This window comes from Piliocolobus tephrosceles, chromosome 10, assembly GCF_002776525.5.
Source record: "Piliocolobus tephrosceles isolate RC106 chromosome 10, ASM277652v3, whole genome shotgun sequence".
In the NCBI taxonomy this organism is placed as follows: Eukaryota; Metazoa; Chordata; class Mammalia; order Primates; family Cercopithecidae; genus Piliocolobus; species Piliocolobus tephrosceles.
The window spans coordinates 97,135,098-97,156,112 of NC_045443.1; the positions used below are offsets into that span (position 1 = coordinate 97,135,098).

Sequence of the window (21,015 nt, forward strand, 5' to 3'; positions counted from 1 at the left end):
AAAAAAAATATATTTTCTGACAGTTATTTGGATCAAAAGTTTAAAAGACATTTCACAGGGCTAAAATTAAGGTGTTAGCAGGGCTGGTTACTTCTGGAGGCTCTAAAAAAGAATCTAGGCCCGGCATGGTGGCTCACGTCTGTAATTCCAGCACTTTGGGAGGCTGAGGCAGGTGAATCACCTGAGGTGAGGAGTTCAAGACAAGACAGGCCAACATGGTGAAACCCCATCTCTATTAAAAATACAAAAAATTAGCTGGGCGTGGTGGTGCACACCTGTAATCCCAACTACTCAGGAAGCTGAGGTAGGAGAATTGCTTGAATCCAGGAGGTGGATGTTGCAGTGAGCCGAGATGGCATCACAGCACTCCAGCCTGGGTAACAGAGCAAGACAACATCTCAAATAAGTAAATATATGAATAAATAAAAATAGAATAGAATCTGTTCCCTGCCTTTTTCAACTTCAAGGGGCCACCTGCATTCCTTGGCTCATAGCCTCTTCCTCCATCTTCAAAGCTAGCAATGTAACATCTTCAAATCTCTGCTTTCCTCATCATATCACACTATAAGTACCTTCATAATTACATTGGGCATGCATTGATAATCCAGGATAATCTCCCATAAGATCCTTTAGTTAACAATATATGTCCCTTTTGTCATATACAGAAACATACTCACAGGCTCTAGATATTAGAATTTGGACATTCGGGGAGGAGCATTATGCTGTCTTTATCACAGTTCATCCTCTGGACACCAAATAATCACATTCTTCCACATGTAAAATCCATTCATGCCATCTCAACATCCCATAAATCTTAACCCATTACACAACATCAACTTAAAACTCAAAATCTCAAAAATTCAAAAGTCCCAAATCTCCTCATATAAACCAAGTATGAGTCAGATGCATCTGTGAATCTGTGAAACTGGAATAAAAAGTTATTTGCTCCTAAAATTCAATGATATGACAAGTGTAGGGAAACAGTTATAGATATCCCCAACCAAAGAGAGAGAAATGAAAGATAAAAAGTGAGTCAACAATCCGAAGCAATTCAGAATTGCAATTGGGTAAACTCCATTAGGTTTCAAGCCCTGGGAATAATCCTTTGTAGTTCTCAGCTCTACCCTCTCGGTCTTCAGCCCCACCCTCTGAGTCCTCCTTCCTATTCCATAAAGGTTAACTTATTTTTGCAAACTCAGTAGTTTCATAAGCGAATTTCCTGCCTGCAGAATTTCAGGAATCCAACAGCCTTCTTCCATTTTGTCCTCTGTCCCTTTAAGTCCAAGCTACCAAAGTGTCTGCTAATAAACCATTCGTGAAAACACTGTGGGTCTCCCAGGTATGTCACAAGAACTTCCTGGATAATCTCAACTCTGAATCTCATCTCAGCATAATTCATCTCATCATAATTCAGATTTGCTTAATCTCTTCAAAGAGCCCTCTGTGTGGTTGAATAATCTCAGTTTTTGATCCTCCTGAGGCACTAGAAACAAGTTATCTATTCACGTTTTCAGCTTTCTCTCTAAGTACACTCCTTGACAGTGAATCTACACATTTCAGTGTTTTTTGCAATCTGGATAGATTGAGAATGTTCCAACCATCAAGTCCTGGTTTCTTTTTGCTTAAACGTTCTTCCTGCAATTTATCTCTTTCTTCCTCTCACATTTCAGTATCGGTAACAAGAGGAAACCAGGCCACACCGTCAACACTTTATCTAGACATCTACTCAGCCAAATATCCAAGCTCATCACCTACTAGATCTGCTTTGCACATAACCGTAGAACATAATTCCACTAGACTATCTGCTATTATATAGCAAGTATGTCCTTTCTTCCGGTTTTTAATAACATGTTTCTCATTTATTTCTGAGTCCTTACTAGAAGCAACTTTAACATTCATATGTTTATTAACATTCTCTCTACAATGATTTAGGTATTCTCTAAGATCGTACAAGTTCTCTCTACCATTTCCCTCATTTTCTTCTGAACCCTTACAGTAGTGACTTTAACATTCATGTTTGTATAAACATTATGTTTATGACAATTAGGTAATCTCTAAGACAATACAGGTTTTCTCTACTATATCACTTCTTTCTGAGCCCTTACTAGCAGAATCTTTAATGTCCATATTTCTGTTCAAGGCAATCTACACTTTTTATATCATGCTCCTCAAAATTCTTCTAGCTTCTACCCAATGCCCAATTCCAAAGCCATTTCTATATTTTTATGCACCTGTTACAGTAGCACTCCACTTCCAGGTATCAAAATGTGGGACAGTTTCCCAGGGCTACCATTACAAATTACCATAAACTTAGTTGCTTATAACAACACAAATTTATTCTCTCATAGTTCTCAAGGTCAAAGTCTAAAATGATTCTGGGCTAAAGTTAAGGTGTTGGTAGGGCTATCTCCTTCTGGAGGCTCAAGGGGAGAATCCACTTCCTGTTTTTTCAGCTTCCAGAGGCCTCTTGCATTCCTTTGGTCCATGGCTGCATCACTCTGACCTCTACTTCCACCATCACATATCTTCTGACTCTGACCCTCCTGCTTTTCTCTTACAAAGACCACTGTGATTACAACGGCCCCACCATGTAATCCAGATAACACCCATAATTCAAGATTCTAAACTGAATCACATCTGCAAAGTGCCTCTGCCACATAGGGACATATATTCACAAGTTGTGGAGATTAGAATGTAAATATCTTTCAGGGGAATTATTCTGTATACCACAGCCATGTTCATTATTAACTGATTTCTGTTTAAAATATTTGACCCATACTTTCAATTGCATAGTTATATGCACTAACCCCACTGATTGCCTATCTTACTGAACTAATGTCATGCCATTTCCACATTTCAAACGTTGGTTCTTTTAAAAGTTTTGGGAAGAAAAAATTTAGAAGGAGAATAAAATTATATATTGAATTAAACAATTCCTAGAGCAGTTATATGAATAATATCTCAATTCATTATTACGATTCAGAGTATTTCCAAAGTATGTAGTAGTTTTATTGTTGGGGGAGAGGGAGAAAGCTAAAGCCCTATCACAAGACCATAACTATTCTGGTGTTGAAAGATAGCTCAGGGGTCATCTCCATTTCAAGGCTGAGAAAAATAAGCCCCAGAGAGGTTAAATCATTAACCCAATGACACAAACTCCAATAGAGAGGAGAGAGCATATAAATTTATTTTAATATCTAATGACTAACTATATAGAAATCTGATTTAACAGCAAACACATAGAAAGCTGCTGCATTTTCATTAAACGAATTTCTTAATCTCAAGTTCAGGTAGTTTTTTATTTAGCTATCTGAGCTTTCAGGTAGTTTTTTATTTAGCTATCTGAGCTTCTCAAGTCTAGAGGCAAATGCTAAAAAGGTGGTTTTCTAAATAGCTAGAGGAATTTCAGACAAACCCCATCAAATTCATTAAAATAGATATTTGCCAGAATGCTACATAGGATGGTAATCAAACCAAATGAAAGAGGTTCCACTGTTGTCAGTCTACTGACTGGTGTCGAAAATCCAAACGTCTATAGGCTCTACAAATAATGTAGTTTCTGGCTTCCTTGGAGACCAGTGCTCTAATGGAACCCTAAGACAAATATCTTGTCATATACGTGTATAGCATGAAAGTGCTTTTTAAAAAATCAGTAAAAAAAAAGCACTTAAGTTAAATTTTGCTGTGTCCAATACTACCTATCCAGTTGTCCCTTATGAAAAACACCAGAACCACTTGGATACTTTTAAAATGTTAATTTACTAAATGTGTATTTGGTGGCTTGGTTTTTGCCAATTACAAGAGAAGTAACATAGACTTGAAGTGGAAGTTAAGATATAAAGACTTTAGGAAGGCCAGTAAAAAGTGCTATTGATATGTGAATAGGCATCTCAATAAATAAAATAAAAATACTCCAAGTATCCAAAATAATCAAATAATCAAATAATCAATAAGAAAGGAAGAAATTATGTTTGCATTGACTTACACAACTAAAGACTCAAGTGGGCTGGGCACGGCGGCTTACACCTGTAATCCCAGCACTTCAGGAGGCCGAGGTGGGCGAATCATGAGGTCAGGAGCTTAAGACCAGCCTGGGCAATATGGTAAAACCCAATATGGTAAAACCCTGTCTCTACTAAAAATACAAATTAGCCTGGCATGGTGGCGTGTGCCTGTAGTCCCAGTTACTCAGAAGGTTGAGGCAGGAGAATCACTTGAACATGGGAGGCAGAGATTGCAGTGAGCCAAGATCTTGCCACTGACTCCAGTCTGGGTGGCACAGTAAGACTCCATCTCAAAAAAAAAAAAAAAAAAGACTCAACTATGACTATGGCTGTGTGTGTGTGTGTGTGTTCATATGGGTTATTATGTGGATTGTTTTCAATAAAGATATTATAATCTTATTAAATTGATAATATTTACAATACCTGGCAAAATTCTTTAGAGCTTTTTTTTTTTTCAATACAATCTGATGGTAAAGAATAGAGCATAAATGTGATGTTTAAGTCTCTTTTCACTCCATAGCCAGGGTACAAATGTCTAGGTAAAAGCTTAAAAATTGCATCAACAGTTTGAGGGTGAGTCAAAACATAAAATTTATCATGGCTGTAGAAACAGAAAAAAAAAAAAAATACATTGCTAATAAAATAGCTTTTTACCCTGGTAACAGAAATAAACTTCCCAATAAAAATAGAAATTAAAAAGAAAATGAAAGTTACACCTAAGCACTTTAAACATTTCACTTACCCACAAACATATACACATGGTCTTACATAAATTGAATCTCACCTATACTATGAGTTTGAAATCAGATTTTCTCTTTTTAACAACAACAACAAAAAGGTCAGGGATATCTTTTCATGTCAATAAATAGGAAAACCACATAATCATTTTTAGGGGTGTAGACTGTCCCATCACAGAAGGCTCCATAATTTATTTAAGCAATCCCCTACTGTAAGACACTAATGCTGTTTACAATGTTTTACTCTACAATAAACATTGATAAACATCCCGTACTAACCTGTTTACCAACATATTCAATTCTCTCTTTAAAATAAATGTCTACAACTAGAGGAGCTGGATAAAAGAGTTGACAGAGAATGTATATTCAAGTCTTGCTTCTCACAGAAAATTTACCTCTAACCCTTTTGAAAGCAAGTTGCCAGAATGCATTAAGGTCCCCAGATGGGTGGAGGGTGGGGGAGAGTGGTCTGCTGAGCTGTGGAGGGTGGTGGGGCTGAGGGTGGGGTGGAGAGGGCAGTGTCCCTTCCCTGAGGTAGGGGCTGTTGGGTGACAGAAACAAAGGGGTGTGTGATGGGGCAGGTCACAATGGGTAGGGGAGGATAAAAATGGTCCTGCGGGGTGGTTTAGCAGCAGTGGATGGTTCAGGTTGGGAAGAAGAGCAGTGGGACTGCCAGTTCAGGTTGTGGAATCAAAGAGCAAAGGTTGTTGTGAAGTGGAATATCAGGCTTAAATGGAAGTCCCTCCCAAATGAGCACTGACACCTGTGTGCCTGGACATCCACGAGGGCTCCAACATCTGCGCTCCTGACAGCTCCATGCACTAAGCAGGGCACAGTCTGGATCCAGGGGACCGACTGTCTCTGGCATTGAGCAGTTGGCAATCAATACCCCACCCTGTTCTGAGTCACTTGGGAACAAAAAAGAAAGCCTGTAGAACACGACTGCTGGCCCACCTGCCAGAGTGGCCAAGGAAACAGGATGCCCACTAAGGCATGTTAAGGAAGGTGTGGAGCAGCTGCTGGGAACTGTCTTGATAAAAGAAAGACATGGAGGAGCAGTGTATGTTACCGTATTACACTGCCCAAAGCAGCCCCGCAATGGGCATGTTTAATACCTCCATGGGGAAGCTTCAGCGGCAACTGTACAAAGGCGAGTATACTATATTCAGGTATGCACCCATGTTTGAGAGCGACTTTATCCAGATCAGCAAAAGAGGAGAAGTGATTGATGTGCACAACCGTGCCCGAATGGTAACAGTGGGCATTGTTCGCACCAGCCCCTGCCTCACACTACCTGATGTCATGCTGCTGGCCCGACCAGCTGCTGTCTGTGACAATGCCAGGTGTGGTCCTGCCACCCAGAATACAGATAGTCCACCTGCAGAGATCTTAGAACTAACCAGACTGCTCCCCTTGATGTTTGTGAAAATAACCATCCACAACAGCATAAAAAAACAGCTCCACCTGAAGCTTGCCACTGGCCGCTCTTTTTATCTTCAGCTGTGTCCCCCCTCAGATGCAAGTGAAGACCTTTTTGTTCACTGGGAAAACCTCGTTTACATCCTGAGACCACCAGTGGAGGCTTACAGTGGTACCAAAGCTATCCTAGCTGGGAACACATCAGACTCATCTGTGTTTGAGGAAGTGCAGAGGAGCCCAGTGGTGAGTCTATGCAGAGACTTGATGGGGCCAGGATGCTTTTGGGGAGAGCAGGTAAAGCTCCTGTAGAGCCTTTGGTGCTGCAGCTCACCTGGGAAATGCATTGCATTTGGAAGGTCTGAAGGCCAAATGAGCTTCCATTTGGAGGCCACAGCACATTGAGGAGGTTCCTAGTGCTTCTCCAGTGTTCCCCAAACCTGAATTTCAGAGATTTCTTAGCTGTCAGCAACTTTTCATTTTATATTCACAGCTGTTCATTCCATATCCAATGTTGTAATGCTATCCAAAGCATCCTGACCAGTCTATTCTGAAACCCATACTATAACCTAGGTAGGCTGATATGTTGTAGGACATGTCTCCCTGCAATTGCCACTTATATACATTGGTGGCAACACGACATGCTTGTGTACATGTGCCATAATTTATTTTTGTTGTTTACCTATAGGAAGAGAAAGGAGATCTTGCTGGTCTCACTTTCTTTGCTTATTTGTTCTCTCCCTAGGGATATGCCATGAAGTTCTGTGAAGAGAAGGAGCAATTCAGAATCAGTAGACTTCACATGAATGCTGAAATGTTTGGGTCCACCTATTATGATTATACAATAGAGATATGAATCCAACATACCTCCCACATATACTACATTCAAGAGTTCACACATTCCTGCAGTCATAAAACCTATAGTGCCTGATAAAGGGGCAGGGTGGCAACAGCAGTAGTGATGACAGTAAGCACCACCGCAGGTGCTATGGATGTGGCTGCAACCAAGTCTGCAGGCTCAGAAGAGAAGCACAGCACTGGCAAAAGCAGCCTTCAAAGGTCCAGGAGGAAGTATAGCCAGCATGGCTATAATGGGTGCTTCTATGTCTTAATCTTGTTATAGCAAGGGCTGCATAGACATTCTTGTCCTAAAAGGGTACTTCAAGCACATCAGTAAGTGCTACTGGCCTCTCCCTAGAGAGCAGCATGAATGTGGTGACTACAGGAGCAGAGAGAGACTGTCAATGCAACAGCCTTGTCAGTCTCTCTCTGCTCCTCAAAGACTGACTCTCTGCCACTCAGCATTGGGAGTCAGTATCTCAACTCTGCAGGATGAGGCCACATGAGTGAATGGGATGGAAGTCAGAGGGTCTCTACCTAGCTGGATTGACTCTGCAGTAATAACCTTAAAGCCTGGTACTACACATGGTGCAGAGGTGGACATCTCACCTAAGACTGTGGAGGGGAGCAACATGATTCACCATAATAAAATCCATCAACTCATATTATCTGCTCAATAACATATGCTCTATTGACAGGAAGGGTAGCAATAAAACTAATAGCAATTTATGATCAGGCTCTGAAAACTATCTTTAACTTTCCCTTAACTTTACATTTTTTATTATAAAAAATAGATGACATAAAATTAATAGATGACAGAATAAAATGTTGAAGATTACTCTCAAAGATACGATCCTACATTAGAAGAATTCTTCTAAAACTATTTCCAAAATATAAAATGAGAACCCAGAAACACACATACACTCTGTCTCCCTCTCTCTTTCTCTCTCTCTCGCTGCAGGTTTGAATCACAGCATTGCCACACATTAACTGTGACTTTTAGCAGACTGTTTCTTTAAATGGTCACCTTGAGATTATACATGTATAATATCTGGTACATAGTAAGCACTGTGTAAATGGTGGTGTTGAGAAACAAATTCTGAGTTTAATCATACTTTCCAGAAAGGGCTTAGTTTTCCCAGTCTTTTCACTCGTGATTTCCTTTCTTAAATCTTAATTAACTGCTTTGCAATTGTCCCATAAAAGCTCTATTTACAGTAAATCTTCTTAGTGTCTTCCCAAGAATTTTAATCCCCTGATGTTATTTAGAATTCTAAATTTTCATGAATTTGTAGAAACTTCAATCTAGTCACAACAAAAAGACAATTTCAAAGCACTCATCTTTTAGCTGATTCCCTCCAATTTTACTATTCTTGGAGACGGAAAAATAAAAGAAAACCTAATATAGCATCAATTCATAATCTGGAAGAAAACTGGAAATTAGATAATTTTAGAATTATAAGATCCACATCCACGGGATTAGCCAATATTCTAATTTTGCAAGTAAAAAATCTGCTTTAGTCTAAAGTAATACCTCATATGGTTTGATAATCCAGAACCAGAATGTACAGGCAACCTGGCCCCCAATTAAGTCTGTATTGTTTCCATAATACTCATGTTTCTGATGAGCACTATGCTTTGAATATAAAAGATATTTGATACATGTTTGCTGGATCCAATCAAGGGCCATAAATGCGAAATATAATTTATTCCAATCCAACAAATCTGGGGATATAAAATTTTACATAGTACTGTACTAATTGTACAGACCCCAAAGGTTCCTGTATATATTGTAAGGAAGCAGTTTACCAGTAGACCCTCACAGCGCTTATGGCTTAATGATTTTTAATGGTCTTCAAAAGTGCTTCAGACCTGAAAAAATGGCTTCAAAATATGAAAAATATTTCACAGGTTAGATGTTCTAGCTTTGTGAATTTCAAGGTTACATTACTGAGAAATCACATCTAATCATAAATCACTCTTCAGCAAATAATGTCAAATGAAAAACTTTTTAAAATAAAACAATTTTTGTTGTTTATGCGGTATGTAGTCCAGTATCATATGATACTGGAGACTCCCTAAGAGGCTTTAAAATGACCATATTGCCAACTCTTAACAGAGACCAACTTTATCTTTGTATACAAGGATTGTCAGCATGCTTACCACATTGTAGTCCCTTGATAATCACAGAAGGGATCATTGCTAAAAGCACTGCACATTTTGTATCTCTTCTCTAAATCTTCAATCTGACTCAGTCTCTTTTTAAATTGTATATTCCTTTGGTAAATATTTCAATCTGCTTCTCATTACAAATCCTGATGCTTATTACCATCAATCAGATCCTGTTCCTAGGTCATAGTTTTCTTAAAATTCTAAAACAGTACATATCCTGGTACCTCATGTCTTGTAATCAAAGTTTAAGAGATAATTTAGATGATACTTATAATGACAGCAAAAGATTTAAAAATTACCATTTGTCAATGGTTGAGATGGTTGAATCCTAGGTAATAAACTAAAAACTCACATGAATTCAAAAATGTTGCAAATTGTGTACGTGTGTATGTGTATATACTATATATGTAAAAATATACTATATATATACACAAAAATATGCTATATATAGTACATTTTAATTGCAAAACTATAAAAATTCTTTAATATATTTTGCAATAAAACATATATAAACATGTTATATATACATAAAACATGTTTATATGTGTGTATATATACACACATATGCACACACAAATATAAATGCTAAAGGATAGCCCTTAAACAATAATATTCAGAGACATACACACATTCTTAAGAATTTATAGTGAGAGCCTGGGCGCAGTGGCTCATGACTGTAATCCCAGCACTTTGGGAAGCCAAGGTGGGCAGATCACCTGGGGCCAGGAGTTTGAGACAAGATTGGCCAATATTGTCAAATGCCATCTCTACTAAAAATACAAAAATTAGCCAGTAATCCCAGCTACTCAGGAAGCTGAGGCAGGAGAATCGCTTGAACCACGGAGGCAGAGGTTGCAGTGATCCAAGATCGTACCACTGCACGCCAGCCTGGGAAACAGAGCGAGACTCTGTCTGAAAAAAAAAAGAAAAATTTGTAGTGAAAGATCAGTAAAATAGTCTTATTGCTGGTTTGTTAGATTAAATCCAGTTAAAAAAAAAAAAAAAAACCTGCATCTCAAATACATTTATAGATTTAAGGCAGTAACAATTAAAATCCCAATAGAGATACTTTTTAAACTCAACATAGTAATTACAAAATACAGATTTTATAAAGCAAGCAATCAAGTCAGCTACTAGTTTTAATTTAATAATGAATAATAGCAACACTGAGTCATGTGGTTTAAAAAATAGAAAGGCAGAAGTAAACAAGCCTTCGGAAGTAAAACCAAAACAAAAGGATAAAAACGAGAGGAATGTGAGTTATTGTTCAATGGAAAGTCATAGGAAACTACATATCAACAAGCAAAAAATAATATAGAGCCATAACTGAAATTTATGTTAAAAGGAGTTCTACATAAGATGAATTAAATGAAAAATAGAACTGAGAAGCTTAATCAATTGGATAGTTTTTAAAAATTACATTATGCACTTGTACACATACAACTTAAGACAAAAAGAAAAGCTGCAGACTGGAAAAGATTTTGTTGTAAATGTAACTAGAACATCTGAGGAATTAATAAACTTATTGAACAATACCAGTCTTCACCAAGGAAATGGCCAAAGGGAAAACAAATCTAATATTAAATATTATAAACCAAAAGCAAGTTACTACCAAGCCTAATAAAATGTTAATAAGGTGGTAGAAAATCAGATACAATCATATTATTGACAGTTTTTGATTTGCAGTCATCTGGCCATTACAGTAAATACCCTGATACTTTATTTTGTCTCAATAATTCTTTTTAAGATATAAGGTAAAGTAGTGGTTAGGAAATGCATTTTTACAAACAGTTTTATGAGGGGAAAAATAGGTTAAAACATTTAATTATTGATAAACTGCTAAGCAGATAAGGGTAAGCTAATAAAATACAATGTATGCTTGCTAATTTTCTTTCCCTTTACCCATGTAGAGATGAGGTAAAAAACTATATGTAAAATCTTTAAGTGAAGACATGACACCCTAAAATATACACATTTGTTCACTGAGATTCATTCAACTATTACTTTATTCCAATTATATTTTGGGTGTTTTTTTTTTTGTTTGTTTGTTTCTTTATATCCATCAGATTTTGCTTGATAAAGAAGACTTTTCTTTTGTTTTCTTTTTTTTTTTTTTTTTTTTTTTGAGACAGGATCTCACTCTATCACCCAAGCTGGAATGCTGTGGTGTGATCACAGCTCACTGCAGCCTCAACCTCCCATCTCAGCCTCCTGAGTAGCCAGGGCTACAGATGTACACTACCACGCCTGGCTTATTTTTGTATTTTTGGTAGAGATAAGGTCTCACTATGTTGCCCAGGCTGGTCTTGAACTGCTGGGCTCAAGCAATCCACCCACCTTGGCCTCCCAGTGCTGGGATTACAGGTGTGAGAGACCACATCCAACGCATTCTTCTGATTTGCCAGGAACTACACGTTAGACTGCAGATGCTGAGCATCAAAGTTTGAATCCCTACCTTTATGGAACTCACAGTTTAGTATGTACTGACAACAATTCTGTAAAGGTTACAGTAAACTGTCTTAAAGTCCTATGAAGACATTTTTTAAGTACTATATACTGATTTGAATATCCTACTTAGCTTTCTACAATAAATTAATACTGAAATTTGAGTGGCTATGATCAAATTATGATACAGACATGTGGAAGATGTGATGGTTTCTTAGACATAATTGCTTCGTATTTGTTGTGACAGAAGAGAAAAGATCTTTGAGCTGTAACGCTTTTCTGGATAAGTACTATGAATCCTTTTCTGTCCTGGACTGTTTTTTCCACTCACATTCTATGTAATTAACCTCTTACCATTATACCCTTTCATATTAAGTTATTTACTTATTGTGCAGAGATATTTTCACCATGACTTCAAATTTCCTATCTCTGGAATATTTTAGCCATTTCTGAAACTCCTCTAAGAGTGTATGATTCACAACATTCAACAGGAACCTGAAGGTGATACTATAGAATTAAAGTAGACTTAATGATAGTGAAATGACTTGAAACTAATAGTCAATATTTTAGTGTTCTGTTTTCATTTTTGGATTTTATTCCAAAACCTTCAGAAGTACACATTCACATTATTCTACAGTGTTCCATTGTGATGAGAAAAATATAATCACTGGTTATGCTTTTAAAGAGCCATAATATATTTCCTTATAACTATATCTGTAGATAACTTTTAGTTACTTTTTAAAAATAGCATTCTTTAAAATGATATATTTCTGGATTCAAAATATTAAAACCTCATAAACAAGACAACTTTTCTGCATTATAACCCAACTAAATAATACTAATTTTTTACATAAATTATGTCTCCGCATATGCACACATCTACACACTAAGTTACATGCACATTTTACTTGAGACTTTGAGAAAAACCACAAAGTAAACAAGATTCTAATTTGATTTTCGAAGGGGAGGGAGATTTTAACTTAAAAACATAGGCAACAATTTTTGTTTTATTGTACCTTAATAAAAGCAAACTGTTACCTGTGCAAGCATGGGGAAGCCAAGGTTTCTACATCCATTACATGGAGTTAATGCTTCCCAAAGTCCCGATGGCCCACACGTATTTTCATCATCATCCTCTTCTTCCACTTCTCCTGGTGACAAATTGATTGTAGATGAGGTTCTCTGAAATTAAATTTATATCATACCAATATATTTATATCAATGATATTTAGATATCTTAACACAAATTAAATTCTATAAATGACACGTGGTATATCTTGGCAAACAAGTCAGCTCACTTTTAACCATAGTTACATGGCTGTGCCCTGTGACTGAGAAAAAAATATGTATAGTCCAACTTAAGTTAAAAGTGAAAAAACTGGGTGTGAAAGACTTATAAAATAATATATGTTCATATGAACAATTCATAATGAACAGTTCATAATGAAGAATAGAACATGATAATGGCCTAATAAAATATTTGAATAGCAACAAATGAGAAAAATCTTATGGTTTATCGAGAGTTTAGGTTTAGGCACAAAATTAAGGAAAAATGCAGTCAGGGCACTAACAGGAAAATATTTTACCTAAATGGGAATTCCTGATAAACCTGTTTGTTCAGAATGCCACCAAAATAAAACTTCATAAAATTTTACACCATACACATAAAAGGGGTAACAGTTTTAAAATTCATAATGAGACTTCCATATTGAGCACATATATTTTCCTTTGTTATCTCCCAAATCTCACTAAAATGATGGTAGAACATTTATAAAAATGTTTATACCATAAAAATAAGAATGACAGGAGAGATGAACAAACAATATTAAGAAAACTTCTGGATAATGTTGGGTAACTGTTGGATCACAGATGGGTATTACCTGACTTAGCAAACATGAGAACACTGAAAGCAAAGTACTTTCATGTGGAAAGAATTGGAGGGACTGGCTACCTGTGAAGGTATAAGTGTCAGTGGGGCAGACACAGAATGAAACTCAGTATCAGAAAGAATTATACCCCTAGACCCATCTCCTTTTCACCCAGCCAGGAAACTAAATCTTCACCACTGGCAAGAAATTAGAGGTTTATTTTCTGGAGAAGTTGAAGCAAAAGGATTATGAATTCTAAGAATATAGATACACCAAGTCTCTAAAAACAAGAGAATTAATATCTATATAGTAATGAAGATCCATAACCTACTCAGTGCCTTACCATATTTGCATTAGACAACATGGCAGCAAGGTTTATATCCCCAGATAAACAACTAGAATACTCTTCTCTGTAGAAACAGACTTTCCAAGAACAAAGATCTATAAATAAGCAGGAAAATGGTGGGATCTAGGTATTAGTCTCTACTGTGAAGCCAACCTCTCAGCAAGTTCCACTCATAAGAATCATATATTTGAGAAAAACCTCTAACAGACACCAAAATAAACATAGAGAAAAAAATTATAAATAGTATCTTCAGAGAAAAGATATTTATAGCCATGAAACAAGAACAGAAAGTTATGAAATACATAAAATCCAATACAAGAGTTAGAAAAATCTGACAAAATTTCCGAAAAGACGAAAAGAATTTAAAAGGGGAGAAAACTAGGGGTCAAACCAAGACCTCTAACATCTGAACAACAGGAGCTCCAAAAATTAAGAGTAGAGATGGGAGGGTCAAAGAAATAAAGCATGAAAATTTGCAGAAACTGACGAAAAATTTCATACTCTAAAAGCCTGTTGAATACTTAGCAGACTGAATTTTTTTTAAAAAAGTTGTATATACATAAAGAAAAAGAAATACAATAAATTTTCTAAAGGCCCTCTGAATGTACTGTTCAGCACAACATTGATAGATCATGATTACTAAAGCAAGTAAATATATTCTACATATTGGATTGTAAATAGCATCCTGCCCCCAAAATTGTTGCTTTTAAAAATAGAATATAAGATTTTATTTTTCCTCCTATTTAAAAGAATTTGTTTTCTGCATTCACATTTTAACTTTCCCTTGATCACCTGTCAGTAACTAAGAAGCAATGAAATTAAGTTGCCCCCCAATCAGTCACTGTCTGTAAAACACAATAATAATAATAACAACTTAATCCAGTCTGTCACTGATGGACATTTGGGTTGATTCCAAGTCTTTGCTATTGTGAATAGTGCCGCAATAAACATACGTGTGCATGTGTCTTTGTAGTAGAATAATTTATAATCCTTTGGGCATATACCCAGTAGTGGGATGGCTGGGTCATATGGTACATCTAGTTCTAGGTCCTTGAGGAATTGCCATACTGTTTTCCATAATGGTTGAACTAGTTTGCAATCCCACCAACAGTGTAAAAGTGTTCCTATTTCTCCACATCCTCTCCAACACCTGTTGTTTCCTGATTTTTTAATGATTTGCCATTCTAACTGGTGTGAGATGGTATCTCATTGTGGTTTTGATTAAGAAAATGTGGCACATATACACCATGGAATACTATGCAGCCATAAAAAAGGATGAGTTTGCGTCCTTTGTAGGGACATGGATGCAGCTGGAAACCATCATTCTTAGCAAACTATCACAAGAAGAGAAAACCAAACACCGCATGTTCTCACCCATAGGTGGGAACTGAACAATGAGTTCACTTGGACTCGGGAAGGGGAACATCACACAATGGGGCCTATCATTGGGAGGGGGGAGGGGGGAGGGGGGAGGGATTGCACTGGGGAGTTATACCTGATATAAATGATGAATTGATGGGTGCTGACCAGTTGATGGGTGCAGCACACCAACATGGCACAAGTATACATATGTAACAAACCTGCACGTTATGCACATGTACCCTAGAACTTAAAAAAAAAAAAAAAAGAAATATGCATATGTATACAGATTGGCATGTTTAGGGAAGCTTATTGCAAAGTGCACAATACTGGCAAATTGGAACCATGTCCAATATTAGGAGAATAGTTAAAGTTATGGTTCATCTAGATTATTAGAAATACTGGGTAGCAGTTAAAAATTATGAGGTAGAATTCTAAAAAAACAAAAAACTGATCGATAAAATTAGTTGTAGAATAATATGTAGTGTGATTCAGTTTAAACCAAGAAAAATCTTAAACACAAAATAAAACTCTGCAGTTTTATGTCTGCATATCTGTATGAAAATGCTCAGGTAAGTTTGGAAGGACACATGCAAAACTGATAATAGCTGGATAATAATAGGAAACGGGGCTAGGAGCCTTTAAAACGGGGCAGGGAATAATGATTATCTGGTATCTATACTGTTTAAGCTTTTTTTCTTTTTAACCAAACGTGTAACTCTTACACTACTTGGGTAATTACAATAAAATTGAAAAATTTAAGAACAAAAAAATAATAATAATAATAACAACTGTTAGACTGCGAACTTACAATGTAACTTGGAGTATCACTGGCCTATTGTCTGTTAACTATTTTAATTCACACAGTAGCCATTTGAGGCAAATATTTTTCCTCTCACTTTATAAATGAGGAAACTAAGGGCCAGAGAGATCAAGGAAAACCCAAGGTCACGAAGCTGGCAAGTGGTGGAAAAAGGATTTGAATCCAGACTAGGGGGCTGCAAAGCCTACTCTCCCCTCACCACTACATGCCGTGACCACTCCTTTGGCACAATAATACCCTGTAAAAGACAATATACTGAAAAACCACTCTGATGTAAATAATTGCAGTTTAAATAAAAGAGGTATATTTGGTGAGTATGTTTCTGTTACACAAGTATACTCCTGAGAGCATTTTGCCTTCTGTGACAGGGAGTGAAAATTTCTGCAATTTGATACATAGCAGCCCATGCTTTCACAAATACTTCTCAAATCAATAATAGAAGGTAATTATCACAGGGATATTTGACCTTACAGATCCTTTGAGAAATATATATATATAAATTTAAAATCTCAATCTGAAAGAGTATATATATATATATATATTTGATAAAGTTGTTGACAGGAATAGATATGATGATCAAAAAGGTATCTCCCTTACCAACTCATGATCAGCTAACAGTTTGACCATCAACATTGATAGCTGGCCAAGAATTATCAACATTTTAGATTAATCCATTCTTTTCTATTTTGTTAATGGTGCTACAATGATTTAATCCAATCACACAGGGAACTTCCTCTATCTCTTTCTCCTCCCTCAAAAAAAAAAAAAAAAAAAAAGTTTATTTCTTTTCCCTGCTCATAAAGCTCCAACTATTTCCCATTTCACAGCAAATGATATCCAAATTCCTTAATCTGGCTTCAAGGTTCTATAGTCAAATGATTTTTTAGCCCTTTTACTTTTCTACTATACTCACCTCAGATTATAACCAGGTGGAATTGTTTACCCTTGCCTAATCATGCTCTATGCTTTCATTCTTTCTTTCACCTTACTTGTCTGCATAGCATATTGCAGTGGTTAAGGGCCTGGGCTCTAAAATTAGACAGTTCTGGATTCAAGTTCCAAATCCCCCCCTCACTAGCTGTATGATTTTCAGCAGATAAGACCATTGTCAGCCTGTCTTGCCTTATCTATGCAATGGAAAACAATATAGTGGAAGCTCTCTCAGGGCTTTTGCCTGATGACCAAATGAGGTAATAAATATAAAGTGCCTGACACACACAGCTTCAATAAGTATTAACTATCATTTTTATTATTTTTTTATAATCCCACTGATTCAAAACAGAGTTCAGATTTCGTCCCTTACCTGAAATTTTCCAGATTTCCCACAAACATGCATGATATCACGTTCTTCTGCTTGTCTCTAGCTCTTTGTGCAAGTGTTTGCATTTGGTATTTCAGACACCTTGAGTTGATAGATGCTATAGTGGCAAAGAGCATTGGCTTTTAACTCAAACAGATATACATTTAAATCCTAGCTCTACCACTTCCAAGCTTTGTGACTTTGAGCAAATCACATAATCTTATTCATCCTTAGTTTCCCTATCTGAAAACATAGTGTAATAATTTCTATTTGCAGGGCTGTATGAAGATAACATTAATTGCTTGACAGAGACTGGCACATAAAAATCAATAAGTACTGGCCGGGCGCGGTGGCTCACGCCTGTAATCCCAGCACTTTGGGAGGCCGAGACGGGTGGATCACGAGGTCAGGAGATCGAGACCATCCTGGCTAACACCGTGAAACCCCATCTCTACTAAAAAATACAAAAAAACTAGCCGGGCGAGGTGGCGGGTGCCTGTAGTCCCAGCTACTCGGGAGGCTGAGGCAGGAGAATGGTGTAAACCCCGGAGGCGGAGCTTGCAGTGAGCTGAGATCCGGCCACTGCACTCCAGCCTGGGCGATAGAGCGAGACTCCATCTCAAAAAAAAAAAAAAAAAAAAAAAATCAATAGGTACTGCTATTTTATTTTTTACCCTAAAAGAGTTGTATACACACACACACTGTGTGCTTGTGCAAATACAGTACACAGACACAAGTGTGGCTTATTTACCCTTGTTAAGTAAGTTATTTGAAAGAAAACATTGCCTTATTCACATTGTATCTCCTACAATGTGCTGTGCATAATGAAGCAATAAATATTTATTGAATGAATCACTGAATAAATGAGCTTCAAATTATCATTTTCATTTGGCTACCTCGAAAATTTTACTAATATTAAAGGGTGTGTATAATTGTATCACAAATATCAAGATTGCCATTTTAGCTTTATTTTATATTAACTATTACCAGTAGCTTTAGCAGAAATGAAGAAACGTATCAGTGGTTTAGCACTGCCCCCTAAAGACAGCATATAAATTGGCTGTGTAAAATCATAATTTTTACTCCATTTCTTTACAGTTAAAGATTTGAAGGAAAATATTTTATCAAGCTACATAAAATCTTCAATAATATATGGGAAGAAGCCACCAGAACACACTTAACCTCAGAGGGTTTCCTTTATTCCAAATGCTGTTCAAACTTTTCACTGGAGAACAAAGTGTGTTCCTGAAGTCCCAGAAAGATGTGAAAATTCTACTATAAAAAATAGACCTAAATCTATATAGTTTGAACCCATTTGCTTTGTTGGTTATTACACTGTAATAAAGGAAGGCTGGACCAAGTCTATGTTGTCACAAATTGAAAAACAGTCACAATAATATAGTGTGGGGAGACAAACTTGAGCTCAATCAAAGAAAAACACTCTTGAGAATAATTATATCAGTCTAACATTGAAGAAATGGAATTTCCCTGTGAGGCAGTGTGTGTGTGTGTGTGTGTGTGTGTGTGTAAATTATATGACAATGATAGATAATGGTGCTCCATAATTTATAAAATGCTTTCAGATATAGAATAGCCCAATAAAATAGAGTAAGAATTATCCCTATTTTACAAGTGAAAAAAACTGATGCTCAAAATGTTACTCGATTTGCAAGATCATCCTACAAATGAGTCCAGATTATAATCCAAGTCCTCTAATTCTAGGTCCTTTTGTCTTTCTACCACACCATGGAAGCCATCTCCTTAATTAGTAGAACTCTTCAAGGGGACAACAGATGTTCACGATTGTCAGTGCAAAGGGACCAGGCCAAAAGGCAGAATCCAGGAGAGAGGAAATAACAGAAATGGCGATCAAAGCAAAAGGCAACAATCTGGGATGAGTTAGCAATCTAGACTACTTTATAGCATTGCCACAGGCCTTTTCTTGCCTTTGTTTTCTAAAGTAAAATTGACTTATAGATTTTTCAATGAAATTTAAAGTAACGCATGCTTATTGTAAAACAAATCATTCAAAATAAAAAATTATACGAGAGTGAAACTTTCCTAGCCTCAGTCCCACTGCAAACATTCAGTGGGTATACTTCCAGACTTTGTAATACTTACTCTACTTGCCTGATGACTTTCTCAGGATAAATTCATAAATGAGAAATTGTATACACCAAAGAGTATGCCTACCTTTACCTTTTTTTTTTTTTTTTTTTTTGAGGTAGAGTCTCACTCTATTGTCCAGGCAGCAGTGCAGTGGCACAATCTCGGCTCACTGCAGCCTCCACCTCTCAGGTTCAAGTGATTCTCCTGCCTCAGCCTCCCAAGTAGCTGGGATTAGAGGTTCCTGCCACCACACCTGACTAATTTTTTGTAATTTTTTTAGTAGGGATGGGGTTTTGCCATGTTGGCCAAGTTGATCTTGAACTCCTGACTTCAGATGATCCACCTGCCTTGGCCTCCCAATGTGCTGAGATTACAGGCTTGAGCCACCACGCCCGGCCTATTAAACAGGTTTTACTGGGGGTCTGAAGGAACTCCCCAGACCTCCACACACAAGTTTTATTGGGGTCTAAAGGAACTCCCAAATTTTCATGATTTAGCTGGAGACAAGATAAGGGTAATCACCCCTGGTACCTGGACCCATCTAGATTAAGTAAATTTACTGAGGCTCCAGAGGAAGGTCTTAAGGACTCAGACCTTAGTTATAGATGAGAAGAAGTTAATCACTTATGTCTTTAGATGAATGCACACTTAACACGTAGACATACAGCTTAGAAGGTATATAAGCTCTGGAAAACTTCATAATTTTGAGTTGGTCTGGTGATATTTTCCCCGGCCTTCTCCCTGTACCTGGTTACAGGTAAACTCTCTTCTTTCCCAGTTTGTCTGCATCTTGTTATTGGACCATGAGAATAAGCAGCCCGACCCTCGGTTTGGTCCGGGAACACTAACAGTCTTCCTCCCCTTTGCCCATAATGTTTAAACACACTGAGCTTCCCTCTTTCCCTCCAGTATACCAAACTTCCTCCTGCCCTGTACCTTACCTTAGCACATATGGTTTTCTCCGGCAAAGACTATTAGTCATCTCCCAATATACATTCTCCCCTCCTCCTTTTGTCTTTAGTAACACCTTCCTTTATTCTTGTATAGTACTAAAACTCTAACTTTTAGCTGAGCACATGTCTTCTCCAATGAACACCACATCGTCCAGTGTCTGTTGCAGCTAGGTGTGACCACATGGCTAAGTCATAACCATGGGATATAAGAAGTGCTCTTAAAGTGAGTAGGTGTGCCCTTATTCCTCCCCTTCCTCTTCCTGCTGATTGAATGCTAATGAAATAGCTGGAGCTGGAGCGTTTGTCCTGGGCCATGAAGTATCCTTGGAACTAGACGACCTGCACAATTGAACAACAAAATAGAAGAATCCTGGGTTCCTCACAGAGGTGATCCCTACCAGCTTTGGACTGCCTAGCTCTAAGCTTTGGAAGTGGGAGTAAAATAAACTCTTTCTCTTTAAGCCATTATTATTATTTTAGATGTTTTTGTTATTTGCTATTGTGTCAAATCCTAACAGATAAATTCCTTTGTTTGTCTTCATCAGGATTAATCTTATTGGTGCTTTAGGTATATATAATTCACTTCCTTTGGAAGGCCTTCTTGAGGCTCCCATCAAGATTAATTTCCTTTCTTATATGACTT

The 21,015-nt window shown here is 37.1% G+C and overlaps 2 protein-coding genes across 8 annotated transcripts in view; one reads left to right on the forward strand and one right to left on the reverse strand.

The window, feature by feature from the left end:
• ANKS1B (ankyrin repeat and sterile alpha motif domain containing 1B) overlaps window positions 1-21,015 on the reverse strand; it is a 1,351,669-nt gene that overhangs the window by 912,248 nt on the left and 418,406 nt on the right. For all 7 annotated transcript variants that reach the window (XM_023182451.3, XM_023182541.1, XM_023182286.2 and 4 more), the window contains one exon: window positions 12,653-12,796. In XM_023182451.3, coding sequence (XP_023038219.1) covers window positions 12,653-12,796 — 144 coding nt within the window. The remainder of the gene's footprint in view (window positions 1-12,652; window positions 12,797-21,015) is intronic.
• On the forward strand, window positions 5,372-7,660 carry FAM71C (family with sequence similarity 71 member C). The gene is made up of 2 exons (XM_023184168.2): window positions 5,372-6,403; window positions 6,903-7,660. Exons 1-2 carry the CDS (start codon window positions 5,789-5,791, stop codon window positions 7,011-7,013), a joined length of 726 nt encoding a protein of 241 aa, XP_023039936.1. The 5' UTR covers window positions 5,372-5,788; the 3' UTR covers window positions 7,014-7,660.

Coding starts and splice junctions, on each gene's coding strand:
- FAM71C (XM_023184168.2), top strand. CDS start 5,789: ATGGAGGAGCAGTGTATGTTACCGTATTACACTGCCCAAAGCAGCCCC. Junction 6,404..6,902: donor AAGTGCAGAGGAGCCCAGTG/GTGAGTCTATGC, acceptor TTCTCTCCCTAG/GGATATGCCATGAAGTTCTG.